At 45.2% G+C, this 18,602-nt stretch overlaps 1 protein-coding gene across 1 annotated transcript in view; it reads left to right on the plus strand.

Annotated features, from left to right (window-relative positions):
- Positions 1–654: 654 nt before the first annotated feature.
- The window catches only part of LOC126161249 (tachykinins), a 58,024-nt gene continuing 40,076 nt past the window's right edge, over positions 655–18,602 (plus strand). Inside the window, exon 1 of the mRNA XM_049916992.1 lies at positions 655–991. Within this exon, the coding sequence (XP_049772949.1) occupies positions 656–991 (336 nt within the window). The 5' untranslated portion in view covers position 655. The remainder of the gene's footprint in view (positions 992–18,602) is intronic.

Genomic DNA, 18,602 nt, shown 5'->3' on the forward strand with positions numbered 1-18,602 from the left:
GCCGTGTGGGGGAAGGAAGGCAGATATAGAAGCAAGGCAAAGCGCATGGCGTTCGAGGATTTGGAGGGCCTTGTAAAAGCAGGTGGGTGCAGAGGTCCAGGCAACGCTGGCATAACAGAGGATAGGATGGATGAGGGATTTGTAGGTGTGGAGGATGGTAGAAGGATGCAATCCCCATGTCCGGCCAGACAGGAGTTTCAGAAGGCTGAGGCGGGAATGGGCTTTCTGCAGTTAGTCTGTAGGTGAGGGGTCCAAGTGAGGTTTCGGTCGAGGGTGAGGCCGAGGTGTCTCAGGGTGGGGGTGACCTGGATGGGACGACCATAAAGGGTGAGGTAGAAATCGTGTAGACTAAAGGAGCTGGTGGTGTGGCCTATGATGATTGCCTGACGAACTTCAAGTGTAGCAGCCATCTTGAAGACATGCTGTGACGGCGCCACTCACGGGAACAGGTTGAACTAAGTTTGAAAACAAGCTGGAAGGATGTATCTACACACTGTAAAACTTTCACACATGCAGAATGAAAACTGTATTTTTACAAAAATAGTGCGCATTTCTTTTGGAGTGACCCTCGTAACTATCCTGTAGGTAGGTGCTGTTGTAACCGCGATGTTGCCACCGGCAGCCGACTGAGTGTCCCGTCGTGTGTGTTTGCAGCATGTGCCGCGTGGGCGCGCTGCTGCTGGTGGCGGCGCTGGTGGTGTGTGAGGGCGCCGCGGGCCAGGGCCCGGACGCGGGCGAGCAGCGGGGCCCGGCCGACGCCGCCGCCTTCCTGCGCATGCGCGCTGCTGGCGGCGACGGCGACGGCAAGGACGCGCTGCTGGAGAAGCGCGCGCCGCTGCTCGGCTTCCACGGCGTGCGCGGCAAGAAGGACGACCTGGACGAGCTGGACAAGCGCGCCCCCTCGCTCGGCTTCCACGGCGTGCGCGGCAAGAAGGATGACGACGACGACGACGACGGCTTCGACAAGAGGGCGCCCATGCGCGGCTTCCAGGTGAGCCTCAAAGAGGTACACTGCAAGCGACAGCTTGAATTCTCGGCAATGGCAACCAACTGCCCACTTTGACTCACAAGGGGAGACCACGACGTTTGGAACGGGGATTTACTGTAAGCTTCGTACACTCGTAGTACTCCATCAGGACAAAAAAAATGTGTAAGCAGTAGCGCGTACTTCTCAAGCGTTATTGAGAATATCGCAAGATAATATCGCTCGTCGAATATATATCTGTGCGTGACCATTTTAACCATGACGCGGCTGTAGCCAAGTGGTTCAAAAATTGTTCAATTGGACAGAACTTGACACGACAACCCTCAGGAGGACGCCCAACAACCCTGTCATTCAATGCAAAGCCGAATAACTGCTTACATAACAGCCAGAGGTGAACAAACGCATTAATGACTTGCACAATTTTTGAAGTTCTCTCTATTGAATAAATCATCTAATTTTTCCGAAATTCTAATCGTTTGTTTATCTGTATTTGTACATCACATCTACCTATTACCGTCCCATTCGGATACTTCCTTCGTGATGCGTCTTTTTTTTTCTTGGTGTGTATACACAGATACGGTAACAAAAGCAGAGGATTTAGTAGGACTTTAAATGCTCCTTGTCATTACTAAATACCAGGGGAAGTGTCGTACCGACTAGCACACTGGACTGCCGTTCGGGAGGATGGGGTTGAATTCCACTTCCATTCATCCAGAGAAAAATGCCAATATTTTCTGCTGAATAGAGCACGGTGGGTTTCTCATTCTTCCTTCCATCGCAGACTGAGCTCGTCGTCGACTGGACGTTGAGGTCTTGCTTCTTTTACTTTTACTTATTAACTGAAAAAAAAACCAAAGGAACTGTATAAGGAAAGCGGGAAAAGGAGAAAAGTTGGTCTCGATTGTGCCCTTAGTGTGGAGGAAACAGAAGAGAAAAGAAATGTGTAGCCATTTGACTAAAAGACGCGATCGGTTGATAGGACACATACTGAGGCTTCAATTAATAGTCCATGTCGTAATAGATGGAAGTACTAGGGGGCAAAAACTGTGGAAAGGACGAAGCCTTACATACAGTATTCAGATTTAAATGGATGCAGTAGTTTTGGAAAGAGGCTGAAAGGTCAGTAATCAAGAGTGTGCTCAGGATACAGCTTTCCCTAGGCACATCGCTTGCGCCACTGAATTTTTAATTATGTCCATGATATAACACATCTGAATTAGGCTATTAAATTTGGAACTGGGAAGTAGCTGTTCGCTCTAAGAGAACACACGGTCCAGTCACGTTACTGTGATCACCACCCGCGTTTTATGACAACGTCCAATAACCACTGCACATGGCAGGTGGCACCACTAGCTGTGGAGGGAATTGTAAGGTGTCTGGAGGACACGGAAAACAGGAAGTCGTTGTCGTAATGGGAAAAGGTATCGATTTATCTAACGTCCAAAAGGGCATGATAATTGGCGTTCAGGTCGAAGATGGAAGCATTTCCGAAACGGCTACGTTTGTAAAGTGTTCACGTGACGCCGTGATTAAACTATACCGTGCATGGAAAAATGGCGCTCTCTTAAACGAGCGCCGAGGCAACTGTGGTGCAGGACCGGTCATGGAAGGCAAGGGTGAACGTGGCTGTGGAGATGTGTATGGGCGAATAGACGTGCAACTGTTAAGCGACTGTTCGCTAGGAACACCGTCTCCCCAAAGACGGTTCAACGAACGTTGGTGCGGATGGACCTTCCTGGCCAGTGCCTGGTTCATGCGCCCATGATGTTTGATTGCTGCCGGCCATTGTGACCGAGCGGTTCTAGCCGCTTCAGTCCACAACCGCGCTGCTGCTACGGTCGCAGGTTCGAATCCTGCCTCGGGCGTGGATGTGTGTGATGTCCTTAGGTTAGTAAGGTTTAAATAGTTCTAAGTCTAGGGGACTGATGACCTCAGATGTTAAGTCCCATAGTGCTCAGAGCCATTTGGACCATTTGATTGATTGCTTTTCATCGGCCACGAAGGCTGGAATTTGCACGCCAATACTGCAACTGAACGTCCACAGAGTGCCGATAGGTGACCTTTTCAGATGAATCACATTTTATGCTGCATCGGAAAGACCGCTATTGGTGTGTATGGCGTGAAAGTCTGAAATCACCCTGCAAGAATGGGAATGTTTTCGTGGCATTCTCTAGATCATCTCATCGTCCTGGAAGGCACAATGTGTCAACACAAGAACGCACCTAAGCTTAGAGACGATGTTCAGTCTAAATGCATGTGGTGTCTTCCCGGTACGATAGCATCTACCAGCAGGACAATGCAACATGTCACACGGTTCGCTTTGTACGTCCCTGTTCGCACTGTGGATCATCAGCCATGAACCCCAGCGCACTTATTCAAGGTGGTTGTGTCGATATTTTTCTACATCCCCGTCGATACCTTCCAGAATCTCATTCACACTCTTCCTGGACGTCCGCGCTGCAAAAGGTGGTTGTTCAAGCTTTTGACAGGCTGTCACGTTAATGTGACTGAACTGTGTAATAATAATAACGATAATAATAATTCAATAGAAATGACAGCTTATACGAACTTTAAGATCGAACGAGCTGGCACAGTGGTTAGTACACTGAACATGTACCCGGGAGGATGAGATTAAAATACGCTTGCGACCACTCAGATTTAGGTTTTCCGTGATTTCCCTAAGTCACTTCCGGCAAATTCCGGGATGGTTCCTATGAAAGGACACGGCCAATTTCATTCGCAATCATTAAAACAATCCAAACTTATGGTCGTCTGTAATGATCCCGTTGTTGACAGCGCGTCAAACCCCAGTCTTTCGCAACTGAGCATCAGCTCACAGTTGCTTTCATTTTGTCGAGACGTGAATATTTTATGAGCAACAAATAACGTGGAAATATGCAAGAAACTCAACTTCTTAGACGCTGGGCAAATAATGGTGTAATTGTATTTCGGATACTCTTTTTTGCGTTCTCTTGTCAGCTTATACTCTAGAGCCCCGTTAACAGTAGCGTCCGCTGAATTGCTGTCATAGACACGAGTTTTTCGCTGATGGTGGCAGTTAACTGACCCACTACAGGTGGCCGCTTCACACATACCCTGAGAGCACACGTATCACCTTGGAGTGAAGTAGGTGGTGTAGAACTGCAACAAGAGGTCATGTGACGCACCATCGCTGATGTAAGTCATGGCGGTGATGTGGCGTATATGTGCCAGAAGGGTATCCGGAGTCATCGCAGTGGAATGGGTCGACGGGAAACGTGGTAGAATGGCAGAAAAGAGGTATTGTGTTTGAGCGTGGCCTTGACAACACCGTGAACGAAATTGTCCTAACCGAGAGCGACTGGGGACAAATCTCATCCTCCGTCAATGGCAGCGGTTTCAAACCCGTCAGGAACTACTGCTGTCAGAGAATGTACTTTCGTCTCAACAGATTTCCAGACTAAACATTGCGAAGCTAGCTGCATACAGTCGATTACCTCGTAAAAGGCCATTGCTGACAGCGACAGGTACAGTTGCATGTCTTCAGTAGGGCAGATGCACAGAAACGGGACACTATATGACAAAGTGTGCAGCGAGATCCGACGAGTCGTGAAGTTCCCTCTTTTCATGCGGTGCGAGGCGTCCAGAGCAGTGACTACCAACGAGACATATAACCCTCAGGGAGTGGGTTGTGTAGTTCACATAGGAGGCGGTCCTCTCTCGTTTTCAGAGTGTTCCTCAGATTGCTTGAACACTCTAATCTTCCAAGATGACACGTATACGTTCCTGTTTGATGAACTTAAGAAATTTTCGGAGTCCCTTCCTCGCCGAATTGCGGACATTACCAAGGCTAGAGGTGGTGTTACATGGCAACAGCGTCATGTCTCACGGGGCTGGGCAATTTGTCCAGTGTGCTCGCCTTGCAGGGATCTGACTGGACTTGGGTGGCCTTCAGTGCACAACTGCTCCCATGATGACACTCTACGCGAACGAGATAGCTACTCATATTTATTCTGAAAAGCCATATTGATTCCGTACACATGCCTTGCAGAACAATCATTTAGTCGTTCAAACACAATTTTTAGGCCTCAGATCACTAAACACACCCCATCTGTGCAGCAAAAATCTGCTCTCCCTTCACCTTTTATAAGAAGTTAATTTATATAGAGTACCTTGAGTTAGGGATACTGCTAACAGTGGGCGAGGAGAGAGGGGGAGCGGAATTGGGGCGATCCCAACAAAGTCACTTGAAAACAGCCGTCTAGAAACTCATGCCAATACCGTTCACAGCTGAAGAACGCCAGTAACAAACAAGTGAAGGTAACTAGCAGGTCTGCTCCTGCGAGGACAGACAAAGTTGCACCTACAGCATACGCTAAGAATCTAATGAAGACTGATCCAGCTCCTGTACGCAGCATGAAACTTGGTTTAATGTTTTATTAGTTTTATTCCATTGTACTTACAGTTATTTCATGTCATCACTTGGTATAGGAATACATCTGAATGAATAAAATATTAATAACACCATAAACTGCAATTACTTACGCAGGCTGGTTACTTAGTCTGCCAGTTAATGGTGGCAAGTCATCACTTTTTTATTCGTCAATCGCCGAGGAGTGCACGACTGCCAAATGCCAAACTGAACCGGGTTTGCCACGACAGTTTATCCTGCTTCTTAAGTCGATATTAGGCCCTACTGTCCGAGCACCCATTTTATGCATTGATGATGATGAGATCCCATACTCCTAGGAGCGTAGGGAACGATGCGGGAGACCCGCACCGCCGACTAGGCAAAGTCCTAGCGGAGGTCCTCCGACCGTAATGGGGATGAATGAATGATGATGAAGACAACACAACACCTAGTCATCTCGAGGCAGGGAAAATCCCTGACCCTGCCGGGAATCGAACCCGGGACCCCGTGCGCGGGAAGCGAGAACGCTACCGCAAGACCACGAGCTGCGGACTTCTATGCATTCAAATGCACAAAAACACAAATTCTCCAATATAACATAAACTGACGCATTCTTAAAAGTATGGATTCGAATTATAAATATTGGTTCACCCCTTTTGCCCCGAAAATCAATAATCGTCCTTTACCGCAAATCAGAGAAGTGAGCAACATGGGTGTATTCTGCCATTTCTCTTATACAAATTGTTCCACCATTATTATTACTCACTTTTAGTAGTCGTAGAGAGGACGTACTATATAAAATCTCATACGGGAATAACTTTTCCAGTTACGGTTTATTTACATGTTACAAAGGAAAAATCGACTGGGCTTTTTAACTCTCTTGCCAATTTTGACGGTGTTTTTGTCGTATTCGGCATGACAGACTACGAACATTGCTCTAGTTCTTTTTTGTTTTTTTATTTTTTATTTTTTTTTTGGGGGGGGGGGGGAGGCAGGGTTCCTATGAAGCTATGTTTTTGAGACTCTGTACAGTCAGAGGAAGACCTGGATGCGCAGGTTGCGAGTGTTGCAAAAATGATTTACCACTAGCTGAATATTTGCGTTCTAGTCTTTCAAACTTGCGTCTACGAGATGGTCACAGTAGCATTGTTCAATAGTGATGATCAGCTGTAGGCGTTTTTTCTCGTCTGTTGATAGCACTTGAGATAGCAGTCGCCAAGAAGATGCTCATAGCGCTTTTATTATTGTCTAATCTAATTAAAACTTAAACTAGTAGCTTTACAGCTTTAAAATATAACAGTTATAAAATCAAAACGCTTTTTTTAAAGAGATACATGTACATCAAATGAAAGAAAAAAATATGGTAGAAAAACACCGTAAAATATGCACACACATACTAAAATGCTACTGGTAAATGCACAAATGTTAAACCTTGCTTTGTCATAAAATTCTGCCAAATAATAAAAACCATAGTTACTATCTTGATTTCTCTCTCCCTCTTCCACCTCACAGTCCTAATATTACGCGACTGCGCACTGCTCGTTACGTGAAAAAATAGTCCCAGTATGTAGTTGTACCGATCCTTCTCTCTGAATTTTTGGTTACAAGTCGTCCGATATCAGAACCAGTTTCGTTATTTATGACAGGTAACTCACAGATATGTTTTCTGGAACAAAAGTGACTTCATGGACGACGTAAACCTGTCGTTCGATCTCGGAAGAATATACCTTCGGAAGGCTTAACTAGCATAAAAAACGTTGTAAAGGTTTATTGCGCTAAAAGAATCGTATTTTGTGAAAGAAGTTATGTTATTATAAAGGAAAAAACTTTTGAAAGTGGTCCATTGCAAACAACCACTAGACAAAAAGATAGAGAAAAAACGGAGAATGATAGATTAGCAAGGCACTACGCTATGTGATCAAAAGTATCCAGACACCCCCAAAAACATACGTTTTTCATATTAGATGCGTTGTGCTGCCACCTACTGCCAGGTTCTCCACATCAGTGACCTCAGTAGTCATTAGACATCGTGAGAGAGCAGATGAGGCGCTCCGCGGAACTCACGGACTTCGAACGTCCTCAGGTGATTGGGTGTCTCTTGTGTCATATGTCTGTACTCGAGATTCCCACATCCCAAAAATCCTTAGGTCCACTGTTTCCGATGTGATAGTGAAGTGGAAACGTGAAGGGACACGTACAGCGCAAAAGAGTACAGGCCGACATCGTCTGTTGACTGACAGAGACCGCCGACAGTTGAACAGATCATCACACAGGAATTCCAGACTGCATCAGGATCCACTGCTAGTACTATGACAGTTAGGCGGGAGGTCATAAAACTTGGATTTCATGATCGAGCGGCTGGTCATAAGCCACACATCACGCCAGTAAATGCCAAACGACGCCTCGCTTGGTGTAAGGAGCGTAAAGGTTACGTTGTTTTGGGGGAGGAGACCAAACAGCAAGGTCATCGGTCTCATCGGATTAGGGAAGGGTGGGGAAGGAAGTCGGCCGTGCCCTTTTCAAAGGAACTATCCCGGAATTTGCCTGAAGCGATTTAGGAAAATCATGGAAAACCTAAATCGGGATGGCTGGACCCGGGATTGAACCGTCGTCCTCCCGAATGCGAGTCCAATGACGTAACCACTGCGCTACCTCGCTCGGTAAGGGGCGTAAACATTGGACGATTGAACAGTGGAAAAACGTTTTGTGGAGTGACGAATCACTGTACATAATGTGGCGACCCGATGTCAGGGTGTGGGTATGGCGAATGCATGGTGAAAGTCATCTTCCAGCGTGTGTAGTGCCAACAGTAAAATTCGGAGGCGGTGGTCGTGTTTTTCATAGAGGGGGCTTGCACCCCTTGTTGTTTTGCGTGGCAGTATCACAGCACCTTCTTGCTTCCCACTGTTGAAGAGCATTACGGGATGGCGATTGCATCTTTGAACACGATCGAGCACCTGTTCATAATGCACGCCCTGTGGCGGAGTGGTTACACGACAATAACTTTCCAGTAATGGACTGGCCTGCACAGAGTCCTGACCTGAATCCTATAGAACACCTTTGGGATATTTTGGAACGCCGACTTCGTGCCAGGCCTCACCGACTGACATCGATACCTCTCCTCAGTGCAGCACTCCGTGAAGAATGGGCTGCCATTCCTCAAGAAACCTTCCAGCAGCTGACTGATCGTATGCTTGTCTGAGTGGAAGCTGTCATCAAGGCTAAGGGAGGGCCAAAGCCATACTTAATTTCAGCATTACCGATGGAGGGCACCACGAACTTTTAAATCTTTAGTAGCCAGGTGTAAGGATACTTTTGATCACATAGTGTATCTATAAATTACGCGAAAGAGATCGTCAGGTAAAACAAGCATCAACAATATAAATAAACGCATTATGTTACGTACGGTGGAAACGGATGTATTGCGAATACTGATATTAGCCTTTACTGGTTATATGTGAGATCACTCTACGCAACGTATACGTAATACACTCTCCCAAAGAGTAATTAATCGGCGAGCAACAAAGGCACCTTTCATGTCGATCTCCTTTTCGGCAATTTTCCTGACTTGCATATAGCCACTGCGGAACCGGTGCGCTTATTTTGCTGCGCACATTGAAAATGAATCAGACGAAATCCTTTGAAGATGTTTTTATATCTGTGCCTAAGTGAATGTTTTGATACAGGGACCCCGGCGATGAGAAACATCTATACCTACATTCAACAAGTAACTTTACTGTACATGGCGGAGTTATTCCTGGTGCCTTCATCATTTCGCCATTTTCCTGCTCCATTCGCAATTGATCCTCGGAAGATCTGAGTTCGTCAAGATCTCTATTTTATTTGGTTTTACTGTCATGAGTTAGCCGAGAGGAAGAAATACATTATCTATCTCCTCAATAAGTATACGCTCTCTTAATGCAAAATGCTTCTCTACCGGTATAGTTGGAGGTTCATCTATATGACGCCCTCGCGCTTATTAAAACCGTGACGACGCGCGCTGCTCTTCTTCAGATCATCTCCATCTCCCCTGTCAACCCCAACTGTTAAATGTCCCACTCGAATAGTACTCGACAATCAATCTAGCGAGAGTACTATAAGCTACTTTCAGATTCTTCCAAAGGATCTCTGTCAGGTATCTGTTCCAACAACACAGCGCAACAAAATTAAAGGAGCGCTCTTTCAAAACCGCGAAGTCCCAGCCATTGCGACGCTGAAGTTTGAAATTTGGCTCAAAGGTGCCTACAATCTTCCACTGTAATGGTACAAAAGTTTGGGCAATATGACTTGAATTTCGGATTTAACGATGTTTCGAACAGCAAGGTGTCGACACATGTGAAAAAAGGAAACACTTGAGAAGTTCGTCTGACGTGTAATGGTGGTTAAAGATGTCACATTGGCACTAAATTTCATAAATTCAGCCTAATGCCACAGTGGACATCTCACGCGATGGGAAAGTCATTCACAGCCCCTCTACCGAAATTTCACGGCTTCTTTCGAGCTCCTGCGACGAAGACCAAAACCTTGACTCCCATAATTGAAACTGTTGTGTCTAGACAAGACAGCCTAGACACAATGCGAGGAAGCCGAAAGGCACGCGCTTAAACTCACGCAGGCTGGCGTGAGGTCTGAAACAGGATACGTAATGAATGCTATAAAGAAAAGTACGTAGCTTCTGGAATACTTAACTTTAATCCACATTTGTAGAACATCGCTCTTGATGATACATTAATAGAATCTCAATATCTATACTGGTAATGGCGCCTTGCTAGGTCGTAGCAAATGTAGCTTAAGGCTATGCTACTATCGTCTCGGCAAATGAGAGCGTAATTCTCAGTGAACCATGGCTAGCAACGTCGGCTGTACAACTGGGGCGAGTGCTAGTACGTCTCTCTAGATCTGCCGTGTGGTGGCGCTCGGTCTGCAATTACTGACAGTGGCGACACGCGGGTCCGTCGTATACTAGCGGACCGCGGCCGATTTAGAAGCTACCACCTAGCAAGTGTGGTGTCTGGCGGTGACACCACAGAAACCACGCGGAGGGCGAGACCCATTCCAGACACATCGATGCTGACAGTCGGCACGAAAAAGTGGCTGGCGATGGCATGAAGGGCGTCAAAGAAACCACCCCTTACGCTGAGGCGTTGCCCCACACATCTCGCGCTTGACGACAGTTCGCAGTGCGATGAGTAGCAAAATGTTCTTCACAACATTTGCCACTGTCGACACCCTCGGGTATTTCAACCCTTCTCTAAGGACGTTGTGGGGCTGCATCCCCATCGAACGTGATCGCACCCGTTTTTAGCAGAGCGAGACCACAATTTTTGCTCTCTTGCAATGGATGGAACCACTGGGAACCGTTCAAAATCATTCGACGAAATTTGAACATGATACGAAGCAGAAAAGGGTGCTTATGCTTCTACTTTGTGTCCTCCTGTGGCGTGATCGTGGGGGTTATGCGACATTGACACATGTGGGAATAAAACAACAAAGTGTAGCCCTAAAAATCACGAGTTCGGCAAACCTTCGGTGGCGCTGGCCCATATTTCTTGCGTATTTCAAAAATGTACCTGTACAGACAGAACCCGAAACGAGAGCCCTAGGCGCCTGCAGGCAGCCTTCACTGCTGCCCGTTCCCCGCCAGAATGGTGCCCATGAGCCTGATAGTAGGTCATCCGAAATCAGAGACAGTCGAAGGAGTTGCCAGTCTGCAAGCACCTAGGACTTCACTTTGGGTTGTGTCTGCACTGGTACCTTTTATAACGCTCAATAAAGGAGGTTTTTGCCGCACTGGTGAGTCTTAGAGAGACCCATTTGCCGATTGATAAATTTTATAATTTTTTATGTAGGTTTAATGAAACTAAAAATTACTGAAAAGTAAACCACCTACTTTAGCGACGTATGGTGGACTGCGTCCTCCACGATATTGATAACAGTACCATATGTGCAACGACAACAGAGCCCTTTCCTTACTTGCAAGGGTAACAGTTTGCATGATTGTCCGATTTAGCCTTATAACGAAGCCAAGATGGCCTTGCTGTGCTCAGTACTGCGGACGGCTGAAAGCAAGGGATAACTACAGCTGTTACTTTTCCCAGAGGCAGGCAGCTCTACTGTGTGGTTAAATGACGGCATCCTCTCCGGGCGCGGACATGCACGATGGAGCTCCTGCACATTTCAGTCGAAGTGTTCGTACGCTTCTCAACAACAGATTCGGTGACCGATGGATTGGTAGAGGCGGACCAATTCCATGGCCTCCACGCTCTCCTGACCTCAACCCTCTTGACTTTCATTTATGGGAACATTTGAAATCTCTTGTCTACACAAACCCGGTACCAAATGTAGAGACTCTTCGTGCTCGTATTGTGGACGGCTGTGATACATTACGCCATTCTCCAGGGCTGCATCAGCGCGTCAGGGATTCTATGGGACGGAGGGTGGATGCATGTATCCTCGCTAACGGAGGACATTTTGAACAAGTCCTGTAACAAAGTGTTTGAAGTCACGCTGGTACGTTCTGTTGCTGTGTGTTTCCATTCCATGATTAATGTGATTTGAAGAGAAGTAATAAAATGAGCTCTAACATGGAAAGTAATCGTTTCCGGACACATGTCCACATAACATATTTTCTTTCTTTGTGTGTGAGGAATGTTTCCTGAAAGTTTGGCCGTATCTTTTGTAACACCCTGTATATACAGGCGAACTCGTGATGATGTGACAAACTTTCAAGGATGATGGAGAAGGATGCATGTATCAACTTGCGGTGTGGGTCCCTGTACCGCCAACGAACGAGTCGAAAGTTATAAGCGGAAACCGTTCTGATAATTCTGACAGTGGAGTACATGTACCGGTACTGTTGCTGCTAAGATTGTGTGGTACGCAACTTTCAGATGTGGTAGTATCGACCACAAAAAGAAAAAGAAACCTGGAAACATGGGCTCTAAAATACATACCTTAAGAGCTATGAGCACTTGTTCCATAGAGATATGTGTTTCACGGTACGGAAGGTGAACAATTATTCATAGCTCCTCAGGTACGCATTTTAGAGTCCATGTTTACTAAACATTTTTTCTTGTCTTGGTCCATATTATCACATCTGAAAATTGCATACCCTTCGTTCCTAGCAACAACGCGGTACACGTATTCCGCTGTCAGAGGTATCAGAATGATCTGGTCTGCTAAGTCCGCTCAACAACCTCTGGAAGTGTGTAACATGAATCATGAAATGCCCTGTATAATGGTGAGGCAGAGATTTCGGTGTCAGGTTTTAAACTGTTAGACATTTCCAGCGGCAGATGTAAACTCTGACTACATTTTGTTGGTTACGACATTTAGGTAAAAACTGAAGAAATTGCAAAAACGTGGGAAGTTAAAATGAGACTTAGGTAAGTTGAAACAATCAGAGATCGTCGAGCGTCTCAGAGGAGGCATTAGGGAACCATTGACTGAAACAGGGAAAAGGAATATAGAAGGAGACAAATGGATAGCTTTGATAGATAAAGTAGTGAAGGCGACAGAGGATCAAATAGATAAAAAGACAAGTCCTAGTAGAAATCCTCGAATAGCACGGCAGATACTGAATTTAGTTGATAAAACTAAAAAAAAAATACAAAAATGCAGCAAATGAAAAAGGCAAAATGAATGCAGGCGTCTAAAAAATGAGACAGACAAAAAATACCAAATGACTAAGTAGAAGTGGCTAGAGGAGAAACGCAAGAGTGTAGAGGAATGTATAATTATGAGGGTGGTAGATACTATCTAAGGATGCCTTTGGACAACAGAGAAACAGCTATATGAATATCGAGAGCTCAGATAGAAAACCAGTACGAAGCAAATGGAGAGCAAGCAGGTGTAGATGAGATGGGAGATATGGTACTAACAGTCTCCTGCCACACCTTAGTAGACGTGACGCCACCACCAGTCGACCAGCGGGTTCGCCCTGAAGATGACCCCTGCGATGGGCTGAAACCGGTGGGCACTAGATAAATAAATAACGCGGTTAAGACTGTTTTCTTAATACTAGGTTGAAGAGGATTATGATGAAAAATAAGAGGACGACAACTGCAAAAGTCGCTGCATAAATGAATGTCGCACTCGCGGACACTGTCAGCATCAAAGCAACGCGAAAGGAGCTCCATAAGCAGGGAATTGCAGGGTGAGCCAGAACTCCAAACCCACTCATCACTGATGTAAAGGTCCGCAACAGGAAAACGTGGTGCCGGAGCATAAAACATGGACTAGAAGCAATAGAAGAAAGTCATTTCTTCGAATGAGCCTTGTTTCACACTGTTTACAACTTCTAGCTGAGTTTACAAGAGTGAAACATGGCGGGAGCTCGATGATGATTTGGGCAGCCATACCGCAGTATTCCATGGGCCCCATCGTTATCCTGCATGGGCGCCTTACTGCCAAGGATTGGGTGGATGAGGCCCATCCATTGATACAGTGTTTGTTCTCCAGTGGTGATGGTGCGTCCCAAGATGACAACAGATCCCTGTTGGCACAGCTCACATCGTCCAGGATTGGTTTCATGAGCACGAAGATAAATTGTCACCACATCCCAAGCCACCGTAGTCGCCAAATCCCAATATTATTGAGCCTTACTGGTCTGCTTTGGAGAGAAGGGTGCGTATTGCTATCCACCTCCATCGTTCTTACCTGAACTTGCCATTATTTTAAAGAGAGAATGCTACAGGATTTCTTTCGAAACCATACAGGACGTCTATTTATTCATTCCGAGACGACTTCCTGCCGTTTGTTAAAAATGTAACGGAAAGAATAGGGAGGATCTTGACGAAGCGGAATATTACCGTAATTTACAAGCCCACCAGGAAGATACAGGAATACCTTAAGCCTGCCAAGGACGCTCGCAAACCACTGGAAAAAGCTGGAGTGTATAGGATCCCATGCAGCTGTGGTGATGTTTATGTGAGTACCACTAAAAGAACTGTTTCTAAACTTTTGGAAGAGCATAAGGGAAATTGCAGAAGAGGAGAAACGGAACGATCAGCTGTTGCGAAGCATGCTTTCCAGGCAGGGAACCACAATATTCGTTTCGAGGAAACGCAAGTACTAGCGGCCACAAGCGGATATTACGAAAGGCTCTACAGGGAGGCAATCTAAATCGCTAAACACCGAAATAATTTCAACCGTAAGGAGGAGGGTGCGAAATTAAACGGCATATGGATGCCGGTGTTAAGGAAGATGTGCACCACCCGCCCACTACTGGGTGATGGCAACGGCTATCGACGGCGACGGACAGCGGCCAATTGCACTGACGTTTTCAAAACACGTGACCTCACGCCGCGGCGTGGGAGCGCGTGGACACGGAATTTAGCGGCAGTCAGTAGCGAGCCATTGGGTGTGTTGGACCTTCCATTGAGCTACGGACCCCCTTGAAGATGTCTCCCGCAGTCGGAGACGAAACGTTGGGAATCGACACAGAATTCATCAACCGACCACGGCATAACAGCCCGGATAATTATAATAGACATGATATTTCCGGCCGTGAAAGTCTACATTTTAGTAGCAAAAAGACTGTCAGACAAAGCTTTCGGCCAAACACGCCTTCATCAGAATAGATAACATACACACACAAGGCAGATGCCACTCACACGAACATGACCGTAGTCTCTGGCTGTCAAGGCCAGACTCAGCATATTGGCCGAAGTCTTGCTTGACAGTCTTTTGTTGTGCCTATCTGCGATTCAGCATTTCTGCTCTATGGTGAGCAGCAAGTATCCTTTTCACATTATAATTATTATATTAGATCATTTACGACTTATCTTAGAAGATAGATTAAGGAAAGGCAAACCTACGTTTCTAGCATTTGTAGACTTAGAGAAAGCTTTTGACAATGTTGACTGGAATACTCTCTTCCAAATTCTGAAGGTGGCAGGGGTAAAACACAGCGAGCGAAAGGCTATTTACAACTTGTACAGAAACCAAATGGCAGTTATTAGTGTCGAGGGGCATGAAAGGGAAGCAGTGGTTGGGAAGGGAGTGAGACAGGGTTGTAGCCTATCCCCGATGTTATTTAATCTGTATAATGAGCAAGCAGTAAAGGAAACAAAAATTCGGAGTAGGTATTAAAATCCATGGAGAAGAAATAAAAACTTTGAGGTTCGCCGATGACATTGTAATTCTGTCAGAGACAGCAAAGGAGCAGCTGAACGGAAGAGCAGCTGAACGGAATGGACAGTGTCTTGAAAGGAGGATATAAGATGAACATCAACAAAAGCAAAACGAGGATAATGGAATGCAGCCGAATTAAATCGGGTGATGCTGAGGGAATTAGATTAGGAAATGAGACACTTAAAGTAGTAAATGAGTTTTGCTATTTGGGGAGCAAAATAAGTAATGATGGTCGAAGTAGAGAGGATATAAAATTTAGACTGACAATGGCAAGGAAAGCGTTTCTGATGAAGAGAAATTTGTCAACATCGAGTATAGATTTAAGCGTGAGGAAGTCGTTTCTGAAAGTATTTGTATGGAGTGTAGCCATGTATGGAAGTGAAACATGGACGATAACTAGTTTGGACAAGAAGAGAATAGAAGCTTTCGAAATGTGGTTCTACAGAAGAATGCTGAAGATTAGATGGAGATATTGAATAGAATTGGGGAGGAGTTTGTGGCACAACTTGACTAGAAGAAGGGATCGGTTGGTCGGACATGTTCTGAGGCATCAAGGGATCACCAATTTAGTATTGGAGGGCAGCGTGGAGGGTAAAAATTGTAGAGGGAGACCAAGAGATGAATACAGTAAGCAGATTCAGAAGGATGTAGGTTGCAGTATGTTGTGTACATAGTTCCGCGTAGTCAGCGCTTACACAACTTTCCCAATAGAGCGCGCCCTGCTAAGCACAATAGCGCAGGCGCAGCGCTCGTCCGTCTCCACATTACGAGATGGCGCTGTCTTAGAGACGGACCAAATTCTGCTTCCGCCGATCCGCGTATTAATATGTAACGCAGCCAATGAGATTGCTGCCAACGTAGAACCTTTTCTCCTCGCGGATCACACTCGCGCAGTGATACCTGAACGCGGGAGGTATTATAACGAGTGTACAGACCTCCGATTAGTCAGTCTGCATTTGTCTGCATTAATCTGCATTTGTCTGTAGTCAAGTTTCAGTCTGCGCCTCATAAAATTACCATGTTCCTGTACACAGCCATGAAGACAAATGACTAGACACTTTGTCAAGTATCAGAGATATGGAGAATAAGATTAACTAACCAAGACCAAAGGAACTTCAGATTGTCAATTGTAAATAGCATCCAGAATCAAGTTAAGTAAGGTTTATGATTGTTATTATTTTAATAAATGTGTATGAAAATTAATCAAGTTCTGTTTAAAGTTGGTCACCGTCAATCTGCTACTCTAAGCGTGCAAGTGGCATTTCTATCGTCTGACCTACCGGCAGGAGATAAACACGCCACGATAAGACCACGAGACATATTGCTGACACTCGCCTACTTCGCTAGAGCGACAAGTCAAATAATCTGATGGTGTGTGTACTGAAGGTCTTACAGTACGCACACCACACAGTAGGTACTGGGAGATGAAGAAGCTTGCACAGGATAGAGTAGCATGGAGAGCTGCATCAAACCAGTCTCAGGACTGAAGACCACAACAACAATAACAACAGTACATTTTATATATTTGGTTATTATTATTATTATTATTAAACTTCTGGGCTTCTGTAATGGTGACAGCATATTCCGTTGGTACGGAGGGAGGAGAGGGGACGCGGGAATGAGGAGAAGTTAAAAATTTAACTACGAACCCTCTCGGTTCACAATGTAGGAGTGGCGTCTGCTACCGCCTAAAAGTTTTAACTTCCATCTGGGAATAAAAGCGGCATTCAGTTTCTCGTTTATCCGATCAATCATAAAACAACCAAGTCGGCCGTTGGTGACAGTTCCAGTGAAATGTATCAATGTTGATCTTTCGGCAGCGCAATGTAAGTGGTTTTTTTTTTGGCTAGTTTAAAATGGATATAATCGTCCACGTTCTTTATACAACAAGTGTGAGATTGTAGTATTTTTACTCAGTAATTTTAGATTAAACGGTGACAATGAAACGGCTGTCGGAGGAGATATTGGCATTTGAGTTTCGAAGAAAAATGGGCAATTAATGGCATCCCACAGTGAGCCTTGGACACCGTGCCGCACAGCTACCACGCTGCTTCCCATTGTTCTGGCATTGCGGGTCGCGGGACGGTAATTAGGAAGCTGCGCCCGTCCCTGCTGCCGGCCAAGACTCGCTTTGTCCGGCGTCGCAACAGCAAGTTCTCTCCAACCGGACATACTGCTCCCTTAGTTTCAACTCAACGACCGGCCATTCCAGCTGAAATTATGCTAGTCTATTTTGACCAACTGGTGTCGACCCCTCGTCGACGTATGTGGAAGAAAAAATATCAAACCTGAATGCAACATTAATTTCCCGCTATGTTATTTCTACACTGGATGCGAATGTAATTTTCGCATTGTTTACGTTGAAGGGAAAAGAAAATTTGCACCAGGATATGAACAAACACGATCGTTGATATAAAACGGTCATTACTCCGTTATGACAACAGTCTCTTTCAGAAGTAGATGTGTTTTCTCGTGTACGCTGCAGACTCTGCCCGTATCTTCGTGTTTTGAAGCGATTCATTTACATCCGCTTTACACGCTTTTATTACGCATACTGGTCTTCTGCGCATATCATATAGCCTCTTGACTGTCCATTTTTGAGTTCACCTTTATCTTTTTACTGTACATGTTTAAACAGACGATAATAAAGGCGTCTGAATGAATACGAAGAAGGGAGCTCTTGGCGGAGATTGATTTCCAGGATATTCTAAAAAGATGAATCAATTGCAGACTATTGATTTTTCTGTTTTAGACCATTAGAATCTTTACAGCGTCCAATACCAGCGATATAAACACGAGCTGTTTCAAACATCGGCACTGGGCATAAAAACTGCCCACAGTACATTTACTTCTGACTGATTACTGCAACTATCAATTACAGCCATAACAATAATTATTCGAGCACGTAAGAGCTAAGCATTTTTTAGATTATTATACGTTTGTATTATTCCAAGGTGGTCAAAATTAACAACAACGAGTAGTTACAAATAATCACGGCCAGGTGTGCAATTATTGCAGTTGAGCAATTATGTGTACTTCACTACGTATATGTTTCTTTAAAAAGTAGTTCACAAATTACTTAGTTACTTAAAG

The sequence above is a fragment of the Schistocerca cancellata genome, chromosome 1, assembly GCF_023864275.1.
Source record: "Schistocerca cancellata isolate TAMUIC-IGC-003103 chromosome 1, iqSchCanc2.1, whole genome shotgun sequence".
Lineage (NCBI taxonomy): Eukaryota > Metazoa > Arthropoda > Insecta > Orthoptera > Acrididae > Schistocerca > Schistocerca cancellata.